At 37.4% G+C, this 25,808-nt stretch overlaps 1 protein-coding gene across 5 annotated transcripts in view; it reads right to left on the bottom strand.

The window, feature by feature from the left end:
* Nucleotides 1–25,808, bottom strand: part of Clcn3 (chloride voltage-gated channel 3) — an 81,922-nt gene that overhangs the window by 5,581 nt on the left and 50,533 nt on the right. For all 5 annotated transcript variants that reach the window (XM_005368102.3, XM_005368100.2, XM_005368098.3 and 2 more), the window contains 9 exons: nt 23,090–23,189; nt 21,256–21,443; nt 18,879–19,001; nt 17,586–17,792; nt 15,454–15,534; nt 14,293–14,838; nt 12,461–12,647; nt 7,817–8,215; nt 3,254–3,470 (listed from right to left, as the gene is read on the bottom strand). In XM_005368102.3, coding sequence (XP_005368159.1) covers nt 3,254–3,470; nt 7,817–8,215; nt 12,461–12,647; nt 14,293–14,838; nt 15,454–15,534; nt 17,586–17,792; nt 18,879–19,001; nt 21,256–21,443; nt 23,090–23,189 — 2,048 coding nt within the window. The remainder of the gene's footprint in view (nt 1–3,253; nt 3,471–7,816; nt 8,216–12,460; nt 12,648–14,292; nt 14,839–15,453; nt 15,535–17,585; nt 17,793–18,878; nt 19,002–21,255; nt 21,444–23,089; nt 23,190–25,808) is intronic.

Here is a 25,808-nt window from a genome sequence, read left to right on the forward strand (position 1 = left end):
AAAAAAAAAAAAAAAAAAAAAAGTTAACTTCCCTGTTAAGCTGTCTTGGAAATTCTGATTTTTGTTGTTGTTGCTATTGTTGCTGTTTTGATATTTTGAGATAGGGTTCTCTTTGTAGACCAGGCTGTCCTCAAAATCACAGAGATCTGCCTGTCTCTGCCTTCTGAGTGTTGGGATTAAAGGCTTATGCCACCACTGCCCAGCCTGATTTCCTAAAGAGGGTCACTATGGGACTTCAAAGCAGTCTGGTCTTTACAAATATTTCCCTCATAAAACAGTGACGGCTGGTGCTGGAAGCAGGAAGGCAAAAATAGGTTCAATGTAGTGAAGTTTTCAGAGTATGGGAACAAACTCCCCAGTTAGCTCAAAAACTGTACCACATAAAATGAGCATTTGCCCACTAGAGAGCAATGTTCTTTGGAAAAATATTTAAGAGTTTTTCTTTCTTCTTCTTCTTTTTTGTTTTTTACTTTGGGGTGGTGGTGAATACAAGCAATGTACATTGTACACTTATATGGAAATATAAAATCCATGATTTTGTACAACTACTATATGCTAATAAAAAGGATTTTAAGCAATAAATTCAATAGATATTGTGGTAGCACTTAATTAAATACAGTAACACCAGTTTGACTCTTGTACATGCTTTGTTTATCCAATTAAGTAAAATGATTAATTTCAGTTTATCGTTTGTATTGGTAAGCTCGGCCACTGGGTGGCAAAATGATACACTTACAAGGACCAAGCAGCCACCTTGGGACGCTTGCATAGAGCTGCAGACTCTACCAAGAAGACTGACTTGAGAAGGAAAGCAGCTTCAGTGCCACTCTTACTTAGTTCTAAGGGCAAGGGAAATCAATGCCAAGTGTAACTGGTGTTGCATTTTGAACTGAAGGTAATGGGGTGGAAGTTAACATGGCAGTAGCTGACATTTCCCAAAGCGTGTTCCAAGAAACAGTAATCCCAAGAGTGCATCCTATCTCACCCCACCAAAATGTCTGAATTCTCAGGCAAGCTAGGATGGCCAAGATTCCATCACTGACAGTTGGGGAATCAAGGAACATCAACATCTCCAGAGTTCTGAGAAGTTCCCAAGAAGCCCTGAGCGGCAGACTTAGGACAAGAATCTCTAGCAGCGTTACGACCATCCTGTTTGTTTGTAAACTACAGGACTCTGAGAAGTTCTGTTACTATCAAATGTGACAGCACAGTTCAGGTCTCTTCTCACTACTTTTCTATTCTTTTTCCCTCTTGCAACCATGGTCCCAACTATGTTGTGTTTTCCTTCCCCCTGCTGGTACTACGCGAAGCTGGAACACACATGGCTACTGAGAACTGCACGGTCTTCCCTTTCAAACATGCTTCTCTTGGCTTTAACCACAACTTTGTGAATAAAACACCCTGCTGCGTAAGTAGTTCATAGACAATAAAGTCAAGACTTTCTTCTCCATATCATCTTTTTTCTTTCTGAATACACTTACTTTCTGTGAAGTAAGAAATAGGATGAAGTCTGAGACAATGACCCCCTGGAGGAAGAAAGCTCCTTTACTTTATATATATGCCAGCAGAAGCAGCAGATAAAATTGTATATAACTAACTCTTATCCCCCTTAAAAATTAATGTAATCCTTAACTATTTTCCTTTCTAGGATCCGTACTGCCAAAGTCCTGTCAATTAAGCAGTAAGGTGGAATATGAAAATTACCCTCCACAGCAGGGCCTTGTGGTCACAGCTAATCACCACGTACAGAACAGAACTGGTATTTGTCAGTACAGAAGAGAACACACACCAGGCAGAGAACATTAGCTTAGGAAAATTTAGTTTCCAATTGAGTCATATAATGATTCAAAGGGCACAAGGTCAAGCCTTACTGAAAGATGCACCATTTAACCAACATTTATTAAGTTTTAAACAATGATGTTAGGTACCATGTTTTAAAATTAGACAATAGAAAACAAAATAAAACTGTAGCCCATAGTATTATGTGAAACACATCTTTGATTTATTTATAATCCAGAAGCTAAACACTGAACATGGCTCTAATGTTCCCACTTTCTGCTTTTTTTTTTTAATAAAAGTATAAAAACTGGTATTCCTAAGTCAATATGGTCTACTGTAGAGGCCCAGAAAATGTTCTAAGAGATTAAAGATGATGAAGACAGACTCAGTGTGACAGTGAGTAGGACAGTACAGGAGAATACTCAAGAACAGTAGCAGGAGTCTGGGCTTCTATGAGCTGGAGCGCTAACTTCAACAAAACACCCAGTTTGCAGAGTGCAGAATTATGAAAAAAGTATGAAAATGTTCAGTAAATTATATTCCTTTGTTTTTGTTTTTTAAGCCCCTTTACTCTATAGAGGGGTCATGTGTTCTGTTAGCTACGTGTTTCATACAAAATTTTAAAATCTGTTGGACTCTCTGATTGTTTGGTACAGCATTTACTCAGCTTCACACTATTCAGGGTGAGCCTTCAGTTCATAGCAAATCCAGAAAACCATTTGTTTCCTTTTCCTAGCATTTCTGCCCATGACTTCACATGAAACAATGTTCTAAGAATTCCACCAAGTCACCAGCAAGGAGGTGCTTGCCTGTGACCTCAGTGCTCATGAGGTTCACAAGAATCACAAACTCCAGACTCTTCCAGCCACAGTGAGGCCCTGACTAAGCAACAACAAAAATAATTCTACTAAGAAAAATAATATAATGGAAATAAAAGGCTCTAAATACATGAATGCTTGTATGCCATTAGCAGTTCAGTTTATGGGCAGATTTGTTATGGAGAAGGTAGGAAAAAACAAAGAAAAAGAAGAAAAACAATATTGTTGAAGATTTTTAGCTAAATTACAAATTCTACATATTATTTAATTAATGATAAATACTGGCTCAAATAGCACATAGCAGAATATCTAGAAGGAGCTGTATGACAAAGCTATCCACTAGAAATGAAACACACAAAGGAATTGGTTCTGCCATGCTCCCTGAAGGCTGAGCCCAGTACCCATCCCCCGGGGGAAAACACCTTAAGCTCAACAAGCTCTTCATTCTTCTCCAGCTCTGAAACCCAGTATCCTTGACAACAGTAGAGCTGACATCCTTACTCAGGAAGCTGTGAAGCTTGAGACCCTGAATTTATAACCAAACCAAGTCAGACATTCCCGCCTGGGACCTGACTCACACTCTGCCCTGAAAAGATTCTGTTAATAAGGACCAGTAATTCTAGGGAGTGAATTGATTTGTGCTGTGCTAAACTTACCCGTTGTGAGTTACAAGGCACTGCCTCAGGCCCAGCTTTCGGAAGATGTCTACCACAATCTCCATTGGGGTGTGGTCTGTTACTGTAAAAGGGCTCATATCAAGGATGCTTCTCAGTTTTAATGGCCGAGGGCTTTCTGCTGGGAGAGATGGAGTATGCTGTGCAAAACATACCCGAGAACTGCCAACAATACCTTCTTGTTTCTTCCTGGCACTTTCTGAAAAAGAGAAAAAGAAGAGCAAACATTTTCAATTGATGGGTTTTCTTTTCTTAAATGCAACTTTGCTCATGTGGCACAAGTTCTGTGACTTCTGGTCCCTTTCCTTTTTCCTATCTTCTACTTCAAAGAGAATTAACTGATAAAGCCATTTTCCCTATTTGAATAAAATGGAACCCGACAATAATTTTATCATGGGGTGATTTTCTTCAATGGTGCAGAGACAAGGAAGCATGTTTGAAATAAGGAATTCTATTTAAAACCTGTACACATCCCAAGAGCTGTTTACTACAGAACCTGTCATCAAGCCCGCTTATGCTGAAAGTTTCTTATTCTGCAGTGGACATATGATTAGAGACGTCTCCCTTGCTGTTTCTGCTCTACACTGCACCACTGTCCATGAGCTGGCTCCTCCTAGCTACAATTACACTCCCAAGTGAATAAAGACTGACTTTTGACCCACTCCCCACCCTGTGACAGGGTCCTGGAACTAGCTCTGTAAACTAGACTAGCTAGTCTCCAACTCATAGAGTTCTGCCTCCCTGGTGATTAAAGGCATGCACTACTACACCCAACTAGGCTGTTTTATTTATAAAGGTTCTATCAATTTCTCCTCCCTTCCAATGTGCTCTGTCTAGCTGCCTGTTTCTTCTCCCACCTTTGAGAGTGCAAGACAGAAAGTGCAAGAGAGCACACACAGGAGAATAGAAACCCATAACATGGACAGAATATGCAAATGAAATAGTCATCCAGCTCTGTGCTTGTTTTTTTCAGTAAATATGAACTGAAAACTATGTGTGTATAAATACAGTATTAGTTACAATGAAAATATTTTGCACATGCATGTTGCTACAAGAAATATTTAAGCCAAAATAATAAGCACACCAGTCTGATGAGACAGAAGAGAATATTACTGCTTCTAAATGAAAGCTGTGTGATGCTTAGTCTTTCTGACTACTGAAGCTGCACTCAGCTATGCTATAAACATACCGAATAACAGCGCACTAAGTGAGGTCCTAAAGGCCAGCAGATGGGCGACCTGAAACGTATGGTCCCGGTATGGAAAAGATATCCATTAGTGACCAACATAGATGGCTCTTGAGGTTGCTTTCAGCCCAGAAGAACACAACATGTGCATGGTGACTGAGTGTGCAATGTAAACAGTACATACCCTTAGAGCACAGAATAACAATGACGGACAGCATGACAACAATATCAAAGAGTCCTCCTCCAGTAGCTGATGGGAGCAGCTGCAGAGACCCACAGCCAAACACTGCAGTACTCAGGGAACCCCACAGGGGTGAAGGAAGGTTGTAGGAGCCAGAAGGGTCTAGGACACCAGAACACTGCCCAGAGAATCAACTAAGCAAGGCTCACTCATAGGGGATCACAGGGACTGAAGCGATCACAGAGCCTGCACGTGTCTGTGCTAGGTCTGTTGCCTATATATTGCAGTTGTTTAGCTTGGGGTTTTTGTGGGACTCCTAAGAGTAAGAATGGAGGTGTCTCTGACTCTTTTGCCTGCTCTTGGGACCCCTTTCCTCCCACTGGGTTGCCTTGACCAACCTTGATATGAGTCTTATTGTGACTTATGTAGTGTTTGGTGGATATTCCTACAAGGCTAGATCTCAGAAGGGGAAGAGAGGAGCAGTGGATCTGGGGGAGGGGGGAGCAGACGAAGGGAAAACTGTGGCTGGGATGTACTTTATGAAAGAAGTATAAAGAAAAAGAAAAAAGGTACGAAGAGTGAAAGTTTTTACATGCAATTAGGTTAGCAGGAATAGCCAATCAAATTTAGTGTACTGTAATAGGGGTGTATATAATATTTTAAACTCCAGTATAAAAAGTGAAAGTTTTAAAAAACATGTAGCTACAATATTAACAATGTGATATGTTAAATATACAAACAACAACAAATATTATCACCAAAGAAAATAACCTGAACTACTCAAACATTTAAATGTGCTGATACCTTTTAGGAAGATGTCTCTCACATTCAGAGACTGAACTTCTGAGTTAATAATACACTTGAGGTCACTTAAGATTGTAAATAAACTGATTTCCTGTGTGTACTCAGCCTGTCTGTTGAACCCCTCTTTAAGAGAGCAATGGAACAAACAACCTGACTTGTCTTGGAGTCCCCATTTGTAACCTTAGCTTATATACCCTAAGCTAACGCGTAGCTTCCCTCTTAAATTATGATTCTTCCATGCTCCTGATCCAGAGTAACACATGCCTGTATGTGTGCTGTGCTATTGCTGAAAACAGCAAACAATTCAAAAGGAACTTTATAGAGGCAAATATTTGCCACAAACGCTGGGAACAACACAGAACAAAGCCCTTTGTGAGGGACACTAACAGAGGACAGATTTACACCACCGCATAGCAAGAGGGACAGTCAGACAGAGCAGAATTCAGGTAGACACAGATACATACATAGATGGCACAGCCCAGAAAGCTACAGACACAGGGAGAGAGCAGATAATGCAGCAGTGCCCTTGCTCTTTGTCAAATTAATTCAAGAGGAAGTCTGGAATTTTACTCCATAATGTGACATCAAAGCATGCTGGTGCCTCTGAGGTTACACATTTATGACCAAACAGTTTTGTTTTTACTTGATTGCAGTGCTGAGGAGCAATCTAGAGCCTGGTGTAGACACATTTACCAACCAAGCTGCAGCCCTATCCTAAAATGCTGAATTGTAGGGAAAAGAAAGTATTTTGGAATGTGCCTCTATGATATGAGATATCAGAAATGAATACCCAGCCTCTTTGCTTTAAACGTGTCATTTTAAGAAACGGCATTTTTTATTGTGAGAGTGGAGGGAGCATGAACAAGAGTTATAAAATCATCTTCAGCTATATACAGATTATTGAGGACAGCCTGGGCTAAAAGAAACTCTGTCTTAACCTCCTCCACCAAATAAAGAACTGTCACTTTAATTTTTAAATTTTCACTTTAAACTTATGTTTTTAGTCCTCACCATGAAATAAACGTGCAGTTGCAAATACCAACCAGTTTAACATCCCACACTGCATGTATTTTACCAAACATTACATTACCATTAGTTTCTATTTGTCAATTAAAAGAGGAACACTGAAGATAACATTAGTAGCATCTGAATGCACAAAGTACTTTAAGGAGCCTGATTGATTAGACACATAATGTGCCATGATCTCTGCTAAGTTGCTTTATTTTTAAAATTATTTTAATGCCATTCATTCACAGGCCTTTGAAGTAGAAAACAACATATTTTCTTTTTTCCTTCTTTTTAAAGACAAGGTCTTGTGATATGGCCCAGCAAACTCAAACATGCAATCCCTTATGCTTCCACCGCCAAAGCAACAGGATTATAGGGGTGTGCTGGGCCAGATTTCAACTCCAGTGCCATCCAGAAGATTTTTAAAGAGTTTCAATGCTTTTTTTAAAATTTTAAATAATCTAAAAATTCTCATTTGGATTTAATAGTCTAAAAACTTGTTCTCTGATTAATTCTCTATTAAGTAGGAGAATACATCTAATTTGATATTTCAAAGGTCATATTTTGTTAAGTATGGACAACGCTTTCCTTCAATAATGTATAATTATGTATATATAACATATAGTGTAACAACACACATAAACATATACTTACTACAGATTTAAAAACCTTTAAATCTACAGAAGTACACACTGGCAAATATTCAAGGTGTGTTCAAAAGTAGTCTTGTGACTTAGCATTCTGACGCCACACCTTGATATCTCACGTATCTAACATTGCACATCCCCTGAGTAACGTTATTTCCTATGCAACAGTCTGTCAGTGACTGTTTAAAGTTTAAAGCAGCATCTATCCACAGTCAGGAAGAATATACGTTAGTGAAAATTTTAGCACTGTCTTGTCTTCAAAACCCAACCATATTCCTTTAGCTTCCTCTATGAATTCCAGAACTGCTTATGGCTTTCCCTTTTCTCTGGAAAAGCGACCCCCAGAGAGCGGGAAGGGTGATGAGAAATGAAAATTACTCAGTGGAATTTGAGACAGACCAAATGTTTGACATTCCTAGTTCAAGGTACTGCCCAAAACACTAGGAAGTAGCTCAATGGCTTAGAGCTCTCTCTCGCCTCTGATATCACAGGGAAGAAGATTTAGAGTTGCTGACCAAAGTGAAAATTCTTACTGCCCTTCCCACCCAGGCAGAAAGACAATCACTGAGACCTAAATTCCTTTCCTAGAGAACTCAGACTTCAAAGCATATAAATTAACATCACTTGCCCCTCAATTAAACTTCAATGCTTTCTCTCCTTCTGTAAATCTATTACACAAAAGCCATATACATTCATGATGGTGTTTTTAGAAATCATACCTATTGCAATTGTCAGGTCTCTTCTGAGGGCAAATCCCACTAATCTCTGAGATTCTTTTGACATTATAACAGGAAAGCCATTGTAGCTGGTTTCATTAATCATGTTTTCTATGTCATCTACTGTCATATTGTCCTGAGTCAAAACAGCTAAGGGAGGATCACTTCTTCGAGGTCTCATGACATCAGCAGCCAGAGTTGTATGAGTGAATTCTTCTTTTGCATCCAAGAAAGGGTACCCATTTAGTCGGATATGTGCTTCATAAATGCCTTCTCTACCAAAGGCATCACCAACCCATTTACTGGTCATTACTGCAGCCATAAGAGGAACAATATATTCCAAGCCTCCAGTAAGTTCAAAAACAATAACCACCAAGGAGACAGTCATTCTTGTCACACCACCTGAAAGAAATGAAAAGCACTGGTCAGGAAAGACAGGGTCTTCACCACCACAGTACTAGGGTCTTACACTAGGCAGCTGAATGCAGGCAGGCCCCGACCAGTGGAAAGCATTATCACCAAAACCAACTACTACTCTTAGGATAATAACCATTACTTCTAATACAATCCAGAGAAAAACCAACCAGTTATAGCACAGAAATGATTAATGTAACATTCCTAAATCTTTTATATTAAAACCAAAAAAACCAAACTACAGCTGACCAAGAAAAACGACTTTGTCATTTTAATTTTGTGCTGCAGCAAAGATAAATTTCACTCTTATAAAAGCTTATATAACCTCTTAAATATAAATAAGTACATCATTTCTCTCTCTTGCTTGCTACCAATTTATAAATTAAACATATAGTAGACTAGTAAATAAATTTATTTCCTCTGTGTCTTTTCAAAATATGTAAAACACTTTGAAGTTTTGATATTTATTAACAATGCAAGTGATATTGTTGGGCAGAAAATTCATCTATTTTGGAGCTAGAGGGTGAAGTCTAACACAATGGGAGGATGCTTGCCTAGCATGTCTAAGGACCTGGGTTTGAAACCATTATCCCAAGAAGGAGGGATGGAGGGGGAAGGGAGAGAAATGCATCTATTCATTGACTCAGAGGATCACTCTCTGCAATGTCACCCTAATCTATTTGCTACCTACTGGTGCCTTTCCCATGTTTTTGTTATCATCACCACACCTTACTACTTGTTTTGTAAACTATAAAAAAAAAAAAAACAAAAAAACTTGAGGTGACTGTCAAAGAAAACAATATTTGAAATCCAAACCTCTCTTCTTCACTTAAGAGGGGTCATCAACTTCCGGGATCTCACATTCCTGCACATGTGCTTCCTGACAATCTAATTTTATTCTACTGTCTCCACTATTACCTCTACAGACCTGAATTCTTCTGCAGAATAGCTGCCTATGAGTCCTTTTCTCAGGGTTCTCACTGTTACCAACCGAGTCCAGGACCCAAATTACTCTTTCCTTAAAAAAAAAAGGTTTTTTTTCTTTTTTAAATAAACTTTTAATACTTATGCATTATGTATAACTGTTTGCCCATATATTACATCTGTGTACATGTTTGCGCTCGGTGCCTATAAAAGCCAGAAGAGGATGTCAGATGCCCTGGAACTGGAGGTTGTGAACTGCCATGGGGGAGGTGTGACAAATAAAACCCAAGTCCTTTGGAAAGCCAGTGCTCTTAACTGGAAGCCATCTCCCCAGTCCCTGTGCTCTCATTTTAATACCACTGTATCTTACCTCCTTGACTCTTGGACCCTGTGACGGTCAACCCACTTCATAAGTCACTAGTACAACTAAGTACTACTTTTTGTTTTCAAAGACAAGGTCTTACTACGTAGCCCAGGCTGGCCTCGAACTGGCAATCCTCACATTTCTGCGGGATGACGGGCATTCACAGCCACACGGCTTTAGCATCATTTCCATCATGTTGTTCTTTTGGTCAAAGGACTTAACAACAGGGACCAGCTCAATGGCTTGGCAAGTAAAGGCACTTGATGCCAAGCTTGATGACCTGAGTTCAATCCAAGACCCACATGGCAATAGAGAACTGATTTTCATAAAATGTCCACTGACCCTTGTTCTGAAACCACCCCCCCCCAAGGTAAATATATAAATGTAATGAAAAAACTGAGAAGTTGCCAGGAGGTGTTCACCCACGCCTTTAATCCCAGCACTCAGGAGGCAGAGACAGGTGGATCTCCGTGGATTCGAGGCCAGCCTGGTCTACAGAGTGAGTTGCAGAATAGCCATGGCTGTTACATAGAGAAACCCTGTCTAGAAAAAGAAGAAAAAGGAAGGAAGGAAGGAAGGAAGGAAGGAAGGAAGGAAGGAAGGAAGGAAGGAAGGAAGGAAGGAAAAACTTGTCAGTTTATTAAACGTTTTTGTTTCTTAGCCTAAAAAAGGATCTACTACTATACATTATGAATCTACTCTAAGTCAGCATGTTCCAGCCAGTTTTAAAAGGCTTTCGCTTGTCTTTAAACTAAGCGCTTATTTTAATTGGAACCCTGCTAATATGTTACTTCATGTGATCCTCCGAATAATCATACTAGACAAGCTAGTATTTCCATTTTATAGATGAGAAAAGTAAATATCAAAGAACTAAAGGAACATTTCCAACCATCAGGCCAAGAATGGCAAATCCAGAACTCTGCAACAAATCTGAACAATTTCAAATATAAATTCATTCTGATGTAAACTCAGATACTATTTTTTTTACAGTCTATTTCTTACCAATTCAACTTGTTGCCCAAAATATTCACAATGTACTAAATAATAGTTACATTTCTTCAAAGCATCAATTCCAAATGTGTTTTCATATTAATTTATCTTTGCATTAAATCTTCCTATAATCAGATTACTCTGGAAAAACCTCAGAGAGTAACTCTATGGCTCTGACTTAGACACAGGACTATTATGCAGGCCTGACACAGACAGTTATTTAAAGTGAATGTGGGTGAACAGGCGGGGACCAGAGGAAGACACCTGCTGTTTTCTTTATGGCTCTCTGCCTTACTCCTTAAAAAAAAAAAAAAAAAAAAGTCTTACGCTGACCTTAGTCTGAACGGTCTCCTGGCCAGTGAGCGCCCAGGATCACTGTCTCCGCCCTCTAACACTGGGCTTACAGAAATGCACAGGCCTGGCTTTTGGAATGGGCGCTGGGGTTAGAACTCAGGTCCTCATGCTTGCAAGTGCTCTTCTTCTCTGAACTACCTCCCAAGTCCTCTGTTACATTTTTTATCTTGGATATCAGAATATTCCAAACGTCTGTATAATTCTTCACATAACAGCTTAAAAAACATGAATATGACTTAAACCCATTCATGTTTAAACATGGTATTAGGAATTGAGAACCAGACAGATCTGTCAGATTAAAAATGACCCTAAAGTTAATTGCTTGAAGAAATGAGATCCCAAAGAGTCACAGGATTTGCAATTGTCATTAGTAAGTGGAAAGAAGTGGACCCAAAGAAAAAACTTCTTTCAAGTGGAAAGAAGGCAGACCCAAAGTAAAGAACTGTGGACTGAGAGTTGAGAGAGCTGCCTCAAAGATAAATCTTGACCAAAGTTTGGGAAGTATGAGGGTGACATGTATAATTTCTCAATTAAAAGTTAACTTAAAAACACTGACTCCTATTGTGTCCTTCCTAGAGTACTTCAACTCTTCCTTCCCTCTAAACCACAGACAGAGCCATTGTTGTCTTCCTAGGGCTGGGTGCAGCTTCCGGGAGGCCGGCCCACTACCACTTTTCTCTTAGCATTTACTATACCTAGCACAATGCTAAAACAATGCTAAAAAGAAGGTGATAGCCGGGCGGTGGTTAAAGGCGCACACCTTTAATCCACTTGGGAAGCAGAGGCAGGCGGATCTCTGTGAGTTTGAGACCAGCCTGGTCTACAAGAGCTAGTTCCAGGACAGGCTCCAAAGCCACAGAGAAACCCTGTCTCGAAAAACCAAAAAAAAAAAAGGTGAAAGCTAAAGAAATACTTGCTACTTTGATGAAAATTACCCAGTTCTTTAATTTCACCTAGTATTACACTTCTGAAGATTCTGAGTCCCTGAGCAAAAACAAAATCAAAGGACCTACTATTATTAAATATCACACCAAACTTTGTTAAAAAAATTAAATTTAAAACCCAACAATTTTTTCATGCCAAAGAAAATAACAGATTCTTACAGACTTAGAGTCATTATTTTGCTTTTATTTCACTAAAATGAATACTATTTCTTATTTTTCTACAAATGTACCTTAGATGCTAGACGGCTGAAAAACAAATCTTTTACTCAGGCCAATAAACTACTACAGAGTCTAACATGAAATTACTCTGAAACGTGCTCTATCAATGGTTAAAGATAGGCCAGGTCATTAGCAGTGAGAAAACAGTCTCCCTGGACAGGATTCAGATTAAGCCTATGTTGTACCAAGATGGTTTCTGTCATAAAACATTATGTAATATTACAAATATGCTATTATTAAATTTTTACATTAAACAAATAGACAACTAAAACAAAACCCAGTACTGGAATATTAGTGGCTCATTTCTTTTACAATTATTCCTTCCCCTCCACCTTGCATCCTGTTCCCCCTAGCAACCAAATAAACATGAATATATTAACACTGGCTCTCTTCTTTCTGGGACTTGCAAATATCCACAAGCAAAGACAATCACATTACCTAGGCACGCGGCGGCACCAACCATGGCATAAAGCCCCGGTGTGATGCAGTCAGCCCCAACCTCACACCATTCCTTGAAGATAAACCAGTCGTGGTGATAGTAGGCAAGCTGCTCCACGGCAATCCCCACAATCCTCCCTGCAATTGCTCCAATGGCCATGCTGGGGATGAACAAGCCTGACGGAACCTGTGACAGTAAGCAACACGCTCTAATCATGTGACAGAAACTACATTCTATGGATTTGTTTCTAAGAATTGACTCCGTTCATATCCTGATGAAATTCTAAAATCCTAGTACAAATTAAACTACAGCAAAACCCTGTTAAGTGAACAGTTCCGTAATTCTTTGACTTCAGTACCGTGTGGATTCTCTAAGGCAAAGAGAAAATATCTCACAGTTTATTCATCTTTATCCTAGGCAATGCTTAGTTATCCTCTAACAAAAGTTTCAGTAGTCCAGAGTAAAGAGCAAAAAGTGACTGATGTTTCCCATAAAACTGAAATGTGTTCCATGTGAAGCAGTAAATCTCCCAAGACTGTCCTTCCACTAGACTTTTACAAATGGTAGAGACAGCAGACATTACTCTTCAAGTGCTATAGCGTAAGTCAGGCAATATTTCCAGAGCCACCATTATTTTGCATGGAATATACATGCGAATCAACTAAAAACTGAAAAATCTTTACTGGCAGAAATTCTTGGAAGATAAGGAAAGAACATATTGACATGTACTGAGCTAATTAAAGAGATATACAATGCAAAGGATTAAAACACATTTCACAATCCTCGGTTATAATCCACTGGCCAAAGCTTAGGACTTAACAAGGCTTGCCATCTGCCTCCAGCTTCCTTGGGGTTGGCCAGCTACAGCCACTGAATACTTGGTGTAAATCTACTGACAGTAATAATGCTGGGATTTATGGGGGGGAAAGCAAACACTTTAATGGCTGTTTTAACTAACTTTGCTTAAAAAAAAAAGAATAAAACTAAACTTTTTTAAAATTTGATATTCAGTGGACTAAAAAGGCAAGAGAAAAGCAATCTTAAAACGATCAAGCTCACAGAAATAAAGCCTACAGACAAGCACAGGGTGTGAAAGTGTGCCGGCCCTGCCAAGTATCAGCTGCTGCAGGAAGGGCAGGTTCCTGATGTGAGGAACAGTGTAGGGCAAGCTGACATCTGCTCTCTTTGTTTGCATTGAAGAGAAAGCTATACTTGGTGAGTCCAGAAGAAGCGAAGGTCCAGGACACAGCATTTTTAAATGCTTGGTGGAGAGTCACAGAGTTTATAGCTCTAGCAATTTGATTCTGAAACCATGGTGTCCATTTATGCTAACATATTACAGAAGTATAGAAGATAGAATAATGGCTTCTCCTGAATCTATGAACATGTTACATGCCAAGGAACAATCAAGACTGCAGAGAATTAAGGCTGTTCACCAGCTGACTTTTAAAACAAGAGATTACCCTGTATTACATGAGTGAATTAAAAGCAATTCTAGGGTTTTTTATTTTTCATGTGAAATCAGGATTTATATTTCTAAGAGTTAGACAACAGAAAGACTTGGCCAGCCATCCATGGCTCTGATAATGAAAGAAGGGAACATAAGCCAAGGAATACATGCAGCCCCTAGACCATGAAAAATGCAGAAAAATAAACTCTGCCCCACTGTCCCCAGAGGTTATCAGAAACTTCTTGATTTCAGACCAATGTGGTCTTTTCTGATTCTGGTCTCTGAATTGTAATCATTATGGATAAAATTTCATTTTTCATTATACATAAATATTTTGGACATCTCTAAATTATTCCAATATCATCTCACATGAGCACTTACCTTGATACCAAAAGTGAATACTGTCATTATTATTTTAAAGATGAGTGCTAGGCACAACTGCCAGATAGCTGAATATACTCCAACACCTGCTGGACGGTCAGGAATGTCATCAACCATTTTGCTGGCATTCATGTCGTTTCTGTAGTCACAGAGAGAAGAGGACTCCAGCGGCCCGCAGTCTGTGAAGAGCTCTTTAATCAGCTCACTGGTGTTGAGCCTCGTGTATGGGTTGGGGAAAGCTATCACAGCAGTAATGGCAGCAACAATAATGACTTCAAGAACAGGATACTTTCCAAACTTGGTGGACTTGCGTCGACGACACCAGGCAATATTTGCCCTAATAAAAAAGGCTCCCCAAAGCCCTCCAAATACTCCTAGGAGAATAAAAGGGAACAGTTCAAAAAGGTACCATGGTGTGTGATACTCCACATAAAAGAGGACCAGACGGCTGTTACCAAATGGATTGATGGACCTCAAAACAAATGCAGCCACCAAAGCAGCAAAAAATGATCTCCATAAAGTTTTGAGAGGAAAATAATAGCTAACCTAAAAAACAGAAAAGAAAAATTAATGTTATCATCTATTTCTGTTTTATTACAAGTATAAACTTCATTGTAGCTAGCTCAAATTTTGTTGCAGTGTGATTTATATGATTTGCCCCAATAAAAATTTTTCTTTGACTATCCTGTAACTACAAATTTACGATAATTGATTGCGAATGTTTAATAATCATTTAAAATACCAACAATTGTTTATTTTTCAAAAGGAGTGTCATATCTAATTCAATAATGTTAGCTAAAAATAAATGTCCCCTTAGAAATTCTTGTTAACTCATTAAAATGAGTTGGTTTATCTCTTCTATAAAACTAAAAGAAAAAATATTAAAGTCATACATGGGCATAGTTTTATATAAAATATAAAAAGGAAGACCACAGATGCATACAAATAATTTAAAACAAATCTTTTTTTGAAAAAATTAAAACACAATTTTCTGTAGTTGTGGGTTATATATAAAATATTACTTTTTATGTGAGAATTACTTAAAACTTTCTAAAAATTCAAAAACAAATTCTATTATACCAGCTACAAAAATAAAAAGTATACCAAGATACCATTTTAAACATAATTTTGTGTCATTTCCAATGCTGTTTTTGTACATACCTCTTCCAAACTAAAAAGAACTCCTCCAATTGGTGCCCCAAAGGCTACAGAAACACCTGCGGCAGAAGCGGCTGACAGCACCTACAAAGAGAACATGGCTTGTTTCTAGTTTCCTGATTAAACTCAGCAAACACACTTTATATTCCATGCTATTCCAAATGCCGCTTCTGAGATTACACATCCTCCTTGTGAAGCAAAGGCAAGTATTTATTCCTAACTATCCTAAGCACTCTGAACATCCTGCCACACTTGATATCACTCTAAGTATGTTCTTAAGGCTTCATTCTAAAAGTACCAACAGCAGCCCCTTGAGTCACCAACTCAACTGCAGAAAAGTTTCAAGGAAGAAGAGCCCACACATTCTGTGGGCCCTGGGCACCTCTCTAGAGACACCTGATCACTGGTGATTTTCTGCCTGTAGACAATCAACGATACTGTAATTTCTTTGGAAATTTATTGAATTATTATTCTTAGGAATCTTTATCCCTATCACTACTTCGATCCAGTAAATATTTAAAGGAAAATCATCAAATGTTATACTACTATAAAGAGCTGCCTTGCACCAGACCAGCTATACAACCATGGTAAGAACCTCAACCTCTCTGAGACTTCCTCTTCTTTCTAAAATGATCATGATAATGTAACTTAGTAAATATTTACAAAGTACTTAGAATACCACCTAAAAATCCATAATAGAGGATTTGGATATTTTGCTTTTTAACATACCTAAACTTACATATACAATTATAGTAATAGCACAATAGCTAAAACCATAGGCTTTGGAATCAGAGAAATCTAAATTCACATTCTGTGACTAACTGTATACAATCTAAAGTATGTCTGCTAGCCTTCTTTTTTCTTTTCAGACAGCGTTTCTCTGTGTAACCAACCTAGCTGTCCTGGAACTCACTCTGTAGAATTCTAAAACTCTAAAACTCAGACACGCTTGCCTCTACCTCCTGTACCTCCTGAGTGCTGGCATTAAAGGTGTGCACCACCCACTACCCAGTTCTGCTAGCAGTTTAAGCCCTAGTTTTCTAACTAATAAATGAAGCAGTACAATAATTTATAATGTTAACAAATACTTCCAAAGTACTGATACATAATAAAGTAATAAAATCATAATTACCATTCAAAGATGAAAATATGATACTTTTAAATGTTCCACTTTGGGGATCTCTATATTCAATACAAGAATAATACCTCAATACTAAAATTAAAAAGCACTAGCTGGTTGGTGGTGGTGCACGCCTTTAATCCCAGCACTCAGGAAGCAGAGGCAGGTGGATCTCTGTGAGTTCGAGGTCAGCCTGGTCTACAAGTGCTAGTTGCAAAACAGGCTCCAAAGCTACAGAGAAACCTTGTCTCAAAAAACAAACAAAAAAATTACTATAATTATTTATATTAAAGAAACTGATAAAATGTATGTGGGGGTGTTATATCAGTCCCAGCAGGATGAAAGACTAGGGCCTGAGTTTAATCCTCGATGAGATGTAAAGGCCATACCTTAACAACCATAAGATCTCTGTACCATCTAAGGCTGCAAGATTAGAGTATGAAAATGGAATTAAAGACTCTTAAAGAAACTCAAGCTTCTAGAATTGCTCAGGATGCCGCTTTTCATCTAGAAACACCCACAACAATATATGAGCTGCAGCCTAGCTTCACAGTCCGTTAGAAAAGCTCATGCTGGCTTTGCATAGGGAAATGACAGGCTTTGCAGCATCCGAGTGAGGAGACTTCCCTTGTTCCCTGTAGGTAACTTTCTGACTTAGACTTCAAAAGTCCTGAAGGCACTCACAAATTTCTGTGTATCACACCCACTTTCCATGACATTAGATACTGTCTCCAGGAGGAAATCATAGCCTGACTTTCCAAGCTAGAATATGCAGTAATGTCAAATGCCAAGTGAATAAAAATAGAAAAGATCTTTGAGAAATCAACTGAAAGCAAAGGGGTTCTAGCTAGCTTGGCTGAACCAGCATTGACAGTCAATTCTAAAAACCCAAAATTTAATCCGAATATACAATTTATACAAATGCGTTAGATCTTTACACTAGGAAATCATACAAGGGACATCGAGTTTATGTAGCACTCATTTTCCTGCTAAATGAGCTGTAGAGGCCACTCACCTCCCTCTTTTTAGCTTCATTTGTACTGTACTTTGGAAAGAGGTAGGAAAAGATATTTCCACAGCAACAGGCAACGTGGACCAAGGGACCTTCTTTTCCTAAACTCAAACCCGAGGCCACAGCCAGCACTAATGTGATGGTTTTTATCATTAAAGTCCATTTTCCCAAGTAACCTCTGATGATGAATCCACTCAAAATAGTTTTAATCTACAAAGGAAGATGAAGGCAGTTAATTTATTTTAGGAAACAAGAATTTAACTTAGCTGAAACAACCTCATGTTTCACTCACCAAACTACCTACCAAACTTTGGCAAACTATAAAATATTTCATAGTTAAAAAACTTTATTTTTTTAACCACATATAATAAATCTGTAACATATAATTATGTCTGTAACCAAAGATAAGAGGCAACCCTATCCCAAGAACAAATAAAAATACTATCTCATGGTAAAGTCATAATAATGCAATCAATTAAAGGCAAATTTAAAAAATTCTGTTGTAGGAATAAACATAAAGTACTTAGATACATTTTAGTTTATCAAGAATAAAGATATTATACCTTCTCACTACACTGTAATCATATGGACTATCCTTACCTATATCACAGCAGATGAATAACAGACAGTCACAACTGCAGGGATTGACTTCTTATTAAAAATAAATTTACCTATACAGTCTTGACAAATCACAATTTATTTTTAAAGGGTATGTTTGAAAAAAATTTAAATAAATAACAGAATTAAATGAGTTCAAGCCTAAGTATTATTCTCCTTTAAATTACTACAGATGAGATAAAAAAATAAGTACCGATATTACTGTGGTCAAATTTTGTCCTTAAAATGCAAAATGATCAAATTTATGAGTCATTAGTTTATTTAACCTAGTCAGCAGTCTTAGAAAGGAAGGATACATTACAATCAGTCAAACAGCAAAACATAACTAATCCACCAAAGAACTTCAGGCCATAAAGCATTTCTGAAGTTTTTGTTGTTTAAACTTACTAGTGAGCTATATATTAGTGGTGAAAGACATGTGTGTGTGTGTGTGTGTGTGTGTGTGTGTGTGCACGCCCACACGTGTGTATGTGAGAGAGAAAGAGAAAGAGAGATTGATTGATGATAATCAACCTCTACACTATAGGTTAAACCATCTCTTCAGCCCCCAGCTCATACTCAATTTTCTTTTTTTATATTTACAAAGAAAAAAAAAACACCTATTTTCTAAAAAAGTACAATTCCTAAAGATAAAAGGCAACATACAGTTTTCAAACAATGACTAACTACATGGCTTACCTCTGGAATTCCAGAGCCACAGGCATACGGAGCAAAAACTTTCACCAAAGAAACTGCAAGAAAGGCAAAACTCAAAGCCCAAAAGATGTACATTATGTAGTTCATGATATAAGATCCCGGGCCCTAAAAAGCAAAAACAGCTTAGAGTATGAACATGAGTTTTACAGTGTACCACTAACTCAAGTACCTGCCACATTAGAAACTTACATAAAATTTATCACTACTGTTATTAGTATTTTTGGATTTGGAATTCAGATATTCACCCAGGCTCAAAGCTCCAAGTTCAAGAAATGCTCTTGCTTCAGCTTCCTAAGTAGCTGAGAATATGACCACATGCCACTACACACACAATTGGGTAAAAGTTCGAAAAGTCTCTTGGTTTATTTCCACAATGATAAAAGCTTTATATGAACAATGTGTTTAAGTAGAATGCAAAAGCTAATCACTATTCATAGTAAGAAGCCTTATTTCCATTTGGTAAATTTTCTAGTTTTCCTGATTTCTAAAGTCTTGTTATACAGATACATAAGCACTGACCTATGCCTATCCACAAATGTTTTAGAAATTGTTGGTAGAGGTAAATGGTGTTGGCACTTGAATTTTTCCTTTCTTTTGTAGACTTCTTATTTGTTTGTTTAATGTGTAGATGTGTTTGGTTGTGTGAGTTTACTGAACCACAAGCATGTAGCAGCCCACAGAATACTGAAAAGGATAATGTGAGTCTCTGGAAATGGAGTCAGAGCTATGAGCTTCCATGTGGTGCTGAGAACTGAGCTCTGGTCCTCTGCATGAGCAGTGACCGCCCTTAACCATTGAACCATCTCTCCAAAGGCTGCACTCAGATTTCATTCTGTTTCAATTCTCCTGAAGACCATTAAACTGACTTTAATTAAGCAGGGTAAAAAACAAATGGAATATAATCCAAAAATATTATTTTGACCTAACTTTGGCTATAATGAAAAATTTTAAAATATATCCATGGGGCTGGAGAAATGGCTCAACGGTTAAGAGCACTGGCCTGTTCATCCAGAAGCCCGGAGTTCAGTTCCGAGCACCACATGGTTCACATAACCTTCTCTAGTGAGATCAGATTCCTTCTTCTCAGATGCATAAAAACAGAGCACTCATACACATAAAATACATGAATAAACAAGTCTTAAAATATAGAGAGGTATATCCATATGTGAATATACAAGTGTTGAATCTAATAACTTAAATTTAAGCTTTATTACAGAATATCATTGTAATAATATGACTAAATATTGTAGTACTGCAAAGAAAAACATATGCCCTTCCAACATCTGCAAATACATAAGCATAGTTCCACTCCAAGACCTGCTAACCCTTTTTGTTTGGAGGCACATTTCCTGGAAAGTGGAGATCATCTCAGAAAACTCTAACAGTACACAATGCAGAGATCAATGGGTTGTAGGGAGTCCAGATCCACTGGATACGTCTATACCACAGTTCCTGCATTATTCTCAGTGGGCAGGGGACAGAAAAATTTTAAGAACCAAAATACCAGGAATTCTACCTTAAAACAGTATCTCCTAGAAAAAGGCAGCATTAGCAAGGTCAGAACAATGGCAGTATTAATAGACCCATTAAATGTGGAAAGGCAGAAAATTTCACAGGACCCCACCGCTAGACAAAGAACTATAGAAACCAATACCAGCTACAAGCATTAGCCTCTTCCAATACAAATGGCCAATGTTAGTTATCTAATACAAATGGCCAGCTGCAAAAATAGACAAACAAAACCAGGCTCAGCAGGATATATTTACAAATTCATACACACACACACACACACACACACTACCTAACAATAATAAAAGACTAGCAAAGAGTAAGGGGGCCATAGAAAGAGTTGGAAGAAGGGTACCTGGGAGGGGATGGACAAAGGAAAGGAGGTATTTCTATTTTAATTAAAAATGTATCTTAAACAAAAAAAATATAAAAATGTATGAATTCTTTTAAAGTATTTCAACCTAGAAAGGCTGATTTTATAAATTATAAAATATATCTCGTACTTCCATAATCCATATTTTCCAATCTTACTGAAATAATACATTAATCCACGTATTAACCTTACACAGCTTCTTGTTGCACTAACTATACTTCTCTGCCACCGCTTGAAATAATCTGTCATAACCCACGTGACTCATATGATCATGCATTTAATGACACAAAAGCTACTTGAAACAATCTGCCTTTGTTCTCATTGTATTTAAAGATTTTTCCATTCCTCTCTGCTACATACAGACTTTACCTTTTTATCCTTAAGTATATATTATAATCATGTGATTAATCCTATAGCTACTGGAATTGGACAGATCTATCTGTATCAATGAGTAACTCATCTTGAGCAAAGACATACCTCTGCTTGACCTATGATTAACTCGGCCCATGTTTTCCACTGTGGACATTTATCCCTCTCTTCAAACGTTGTTTCATTAGAGCCCCAACAACACTGTTCATGGTTGTACCACAATGCACGGAGGCAAATGCCCTCTTTCAGGTCAGTCATCCAGTCAGCAGCAATGTCTATTAATCCAGCCAGTGCTCCTGTAAGAATAATGCATTGGAAATGTTCCAAAATATAAGTCTATTTAGGGACAGTTGAAACTATCTAGCTAAAAGATTAATAAAAAGAAAAAAATCTTCCTATAAATAAAGGGTGAATTAGGAACTATTATCTAAATTTAAGATTTAAAATTTTAATTTTTAAATTTTATTTTTAATTTTTAAAAATTTTAAATACAATTTTAAAATTGTAAATAGCTCTATTTTAAAATAAAAGTGATATTCTTTGCCTGGAATTAAAACCGACACGTCATTAAAATTAATTGCAATTTTAGAAAGAGAAAAAGTTATTTTAAAACCATTAAAACACCTTCAAAAGACAAGCTACCTGACAGGAGCTTCACAACTCTGGCAACTGAAGTCAGGATGTTTAATTAGCATGCTTCCACCCTAACCTTCATCAGTAGACTCAGAAATGATAAAGACCTCACAGTTTGACGTGGTGGTACACACCTTCAACATCAGCACTTGGGAGGCAGACTAAGGCTAATCTCTGTAAGTTTGAGGCCAGTCTTTGTCTACATATCAAATTCCAGTACTGTCAGAGCTACATGGAAACTGTCTCAAAACAGACAAGATAATAAAATAAAATGTCCAATAAATACAAGTAAGGAACTTCACATCATTCACTGAATTACTTCATAATAAATTTAATTTTTTCTCAATTAACAGAAAGCTATACATATGAAGATTACCTTACTGACAGAATACTAAAAATCATAAAGCTATGCTCAAATCTAGATCATTCTTATCAAAAGAAATAAATGGGTCACACAGACTTTTTCTTAAAGATTCACTTTCTTATTTTATGCTGATGGGTATTATACCTGCATGCATGTATTATGTATGTATGTATACCACATGCATGTCTGGTGCCATGGATCCTTAGGACCTGGAGATCCAGACAGTTGTGAGCTGCCATGAGGGTGCTGGGAATTGAACCTGGGTCCTCTACAGAAGAACCCAGTGCTCCTAACCCGTTAATCTTTTCTCCAGCCCCCAGAACACAAAATTCTTAGGCATGCCAGTTTTCAATACTTTTTTCTTTTCTCCACAAATACCTACTGTTTCATGTTTTCTGTTTTACATGACAGAAGTCGAGAATGATTAACTATCCCTATGGTACTCAGACCATTGGCTGCTAGCTGCTCACCTCCACTCTCCAGGGAACAGACCATGAACCTAGCCAAGCCACTTCACTTCTCTTGTGCGGTCTCACATCTGTAACATGGTTAAGATGGCACTAATGATGGAGACCAGCACGAGGTTAAATACATGCAGAGCTGCTAGAATACTGCATGAGAAGAAGTACTAGCTACTGAGTATGATACTAAAATACAAGACACTTCACTCATCCAAACCATTTTCTTTCACTGATAAGGAAACTTGAGTCAGCCAAGTTGGTGAGACCAAGTGCCAGAGCCAAAATTAGACTCAGAAATCTCTGCCTCCTGGCCTTATACTTAACTTTTGTCTTTTTTTTTTCCAAGAAAAACAAACACTCTAAGGGGGGGGGGGGACAACAAAAACCAACACTCTAATGTACCTAAAAATCAAGGCAAGGAAGAGTGAGTTCTTCAGTTAACTTAAAAACCAAACCAAAGTTTTGCCGTAAACTTTTTCCTTACCTGAAGCCAGTCCTGTCAAGGTAACTACAAGCCATCCTGACCAGGCATCATATAGACTTTTTGTCATTTCCCATGCTGATTCCTTTTTTTTACTATTGATCTGAAATTAAAAATATTTGTTGCAATTTTTAAACTGTATTTCTACAATTTTTGAGTTTAGTTTTCTCAAGTTATCACACAAAAAAATGGGACAAAAATCACTCTGTAGGATGTACCTAAAACCCAGAGAATAAACACCATGCAGAGATCTGTATTTTAAAGCAGAACCTATATTTTAAAGGATTTGAGTGTGAGGGGTTTATAAGTCACACGAAAATCCGAACTACATCAAATCCAAATTTTAACTGCTACACACAGATAGCTTACACATCAGAAGTCAGATAATAATAGCTGAAAACGTCTGGCCTCAGTACTTAAGTAAAATACAATTGTGTTTAAAAGTTAAAATTAATAAGACAGAAAATGCTTATAAATAGAGTCACATGGGTAAAGAGACAGCCCCAAAGCTACAGAACTGTGAATACATAGAAGCAAAGCTTCAATCCCACTTGTAACAGCCAAAGACTCTTTTCATCACTATGTAAGCCAGAAGAAAGTATCCTCAGCTGACTGTGAGTGCAGGCTGTTAAGAGATTAACAAGAAAGAGCTGGGTGGTGGTGGTGCACGCCTTTAATCACAGTACTCGGGAGGATCTCTGTGAGTTCGAGACCAGCCTGATTTACAAGAGCTAGTTCCAGGACAAGCTTCAAAGCTATAGAGAAACCTTGTCTCAAAAACCAAAACGAGAGAGAGAGAGAGAGAGAGAAAGAGAGAGAGATTTGCACACACCTGTCTTCCTAAGAATGTTCTAAGCCCATCCCTAACTAGCTTCTTTGTCTTACTGATAGCTTAGCTTTCAGAGCGCTACTGTACAATCCTGGACTTCACCACTCACCCATCCTGTAGGAAAGCTACAGCTGGAATTTCAACATACTGATCTATTTAAAGCCACAGGGACCAATTAAAGACACAGTAAATTCTATGGTGACTTAAGAAATTACATTCCTTTCATAATAGAAGTACCCAACCAAACACAGATATCAACTACTTTTAGAATTGTCTTAAAAAGTCACTAAATTCCATTTTGCTTTTCCTTGATAAAAATAAGCATGTTTTTGAGAGATAATATTAAATTATTTCAGAGTTTGTTATTCTTGTTCCTCTGTTTGCACATAACAGTCATTTAATAAACACTTGCTAGGATGTTTTCAGAATAGAAACATGGTGTATGCACCAATCAACAAAAATATAGAAATTATCTAAATGTTTATCAATATGATATTGGTCAAAAAAGCTGTAATGTAAAAAAAAAAGCTGTAATGCATATAAAGATGTAATATTACCTGTCACTATGTAAAGCAAATTAAAAACAATGTAAAGTATTTTTACTCAGTGGTAGTTTTCTGATACTTATACTATGATACTATCTAATAAAAATTGCCAATATGGACTAGATTAAAAAAAAAAGTGGTTCTCAGAAGAAAAATTCACAAACAAACAAAAAGGCCCCATGAAACCCCCTGAAGCTTTGAAAGAAAATTGTATGTGCCATGAGTTAAATTCCCAGGACAAAACCTAGCCAACCAACCAACCAACCACTGTCCACATCTAATAATCTACACAGATCAACAAATAGTATTTGCAAAATGATAATTTCATGTTAAGAAAGTATATCCTCAAAATGGATTTTACTGTAACAAAAGGCAGTGTCAATGAAGACGACCTCGGAGTGAACACAACAACTACTCTTCTAGAACACTTGCTATTTCATTCTCTCAGGAAATAGCTATGAGAATCTAAAATGGCTAGTGAAACTCATAGCTTTTCAAACTATACTTGTGCTATGCTGGATTCCTTTTTTAATTCTTTAAGCAAAAAACATAACATTAGAATGCAAAAGCAGATATAAAAATCCACCAGTCTTATTAAGCCAGGCAATCATGAGGGGAAAACAAAACACAAAAAACTCTGCAAATACTTTTTTATTTTATAACATGTATTATCTTTATATAATATTAGTTAGGTTTACAAATAGTGTGTTTGTGGTCATAATTTTTAAGTGAATTCGTATTTTTAAATGTTCTAAATTTTAGTACTTAACAGGGAACTATTAACTTATATAAACAAAAGTTTCTTGAGGTTTCTCAATACTTTTTCTAGTTCAAAGGACATGTGAAGAAAGAAAGGAAGGAAGGAAGGAAGGAAGGAAGGAAGGAAGGAAGGAAGGAAGGAAGGAAGAAAGAAAGAGAACCGCTGGATGAGAACAACCAGTTTGTGTTTCTTCTCAGTTACCCTCAGGTCAAGAGCAGCTGAACAATCCTCACTTTCATACACAGCACAATCTATCGCAGCTCAGCTTCACATAAAAACAGACACCAACCAAAAAATCATAACTAATTTGTATGAACTTAGTTTTATAGTAAATTCTAGACAATAAATAAATAAGCTTTAAAAATCTGGAACTTTTATTTCAAAGAAATTTTCTTTCTGTTTTTTTTTATATTTGTATTCTTTTTTTTTAATTTTATTTAAGGCATTTCTTTTTTTTTAATTAATACTTATTTATTTATTATGTATACAATATTCTGTCTGTGTGTATGTCTGCAAGCCAGAAGAAGACACCAGACCTCATTACAGATGGTTGTGAGCCACCATGTGGTTGCCGGGAATTGACTCAGG

Source organism: Microtus ochrogaster, unplaced genomic scaffold (genome assembly GCF_000317375.1).
Source record: "Microtus ochrogaster isolate Prairie Vole_2 unplaced genomic scaffold, MicOch1.0 UNK28, whole genome shotgun sequence".
Classification (NCBI taxonomy): Eukaryota; Metazoa; Chordata; class Mammalia; order Rodentia; family Cricetidae; genus Microtus; species Microtus ochrogaster.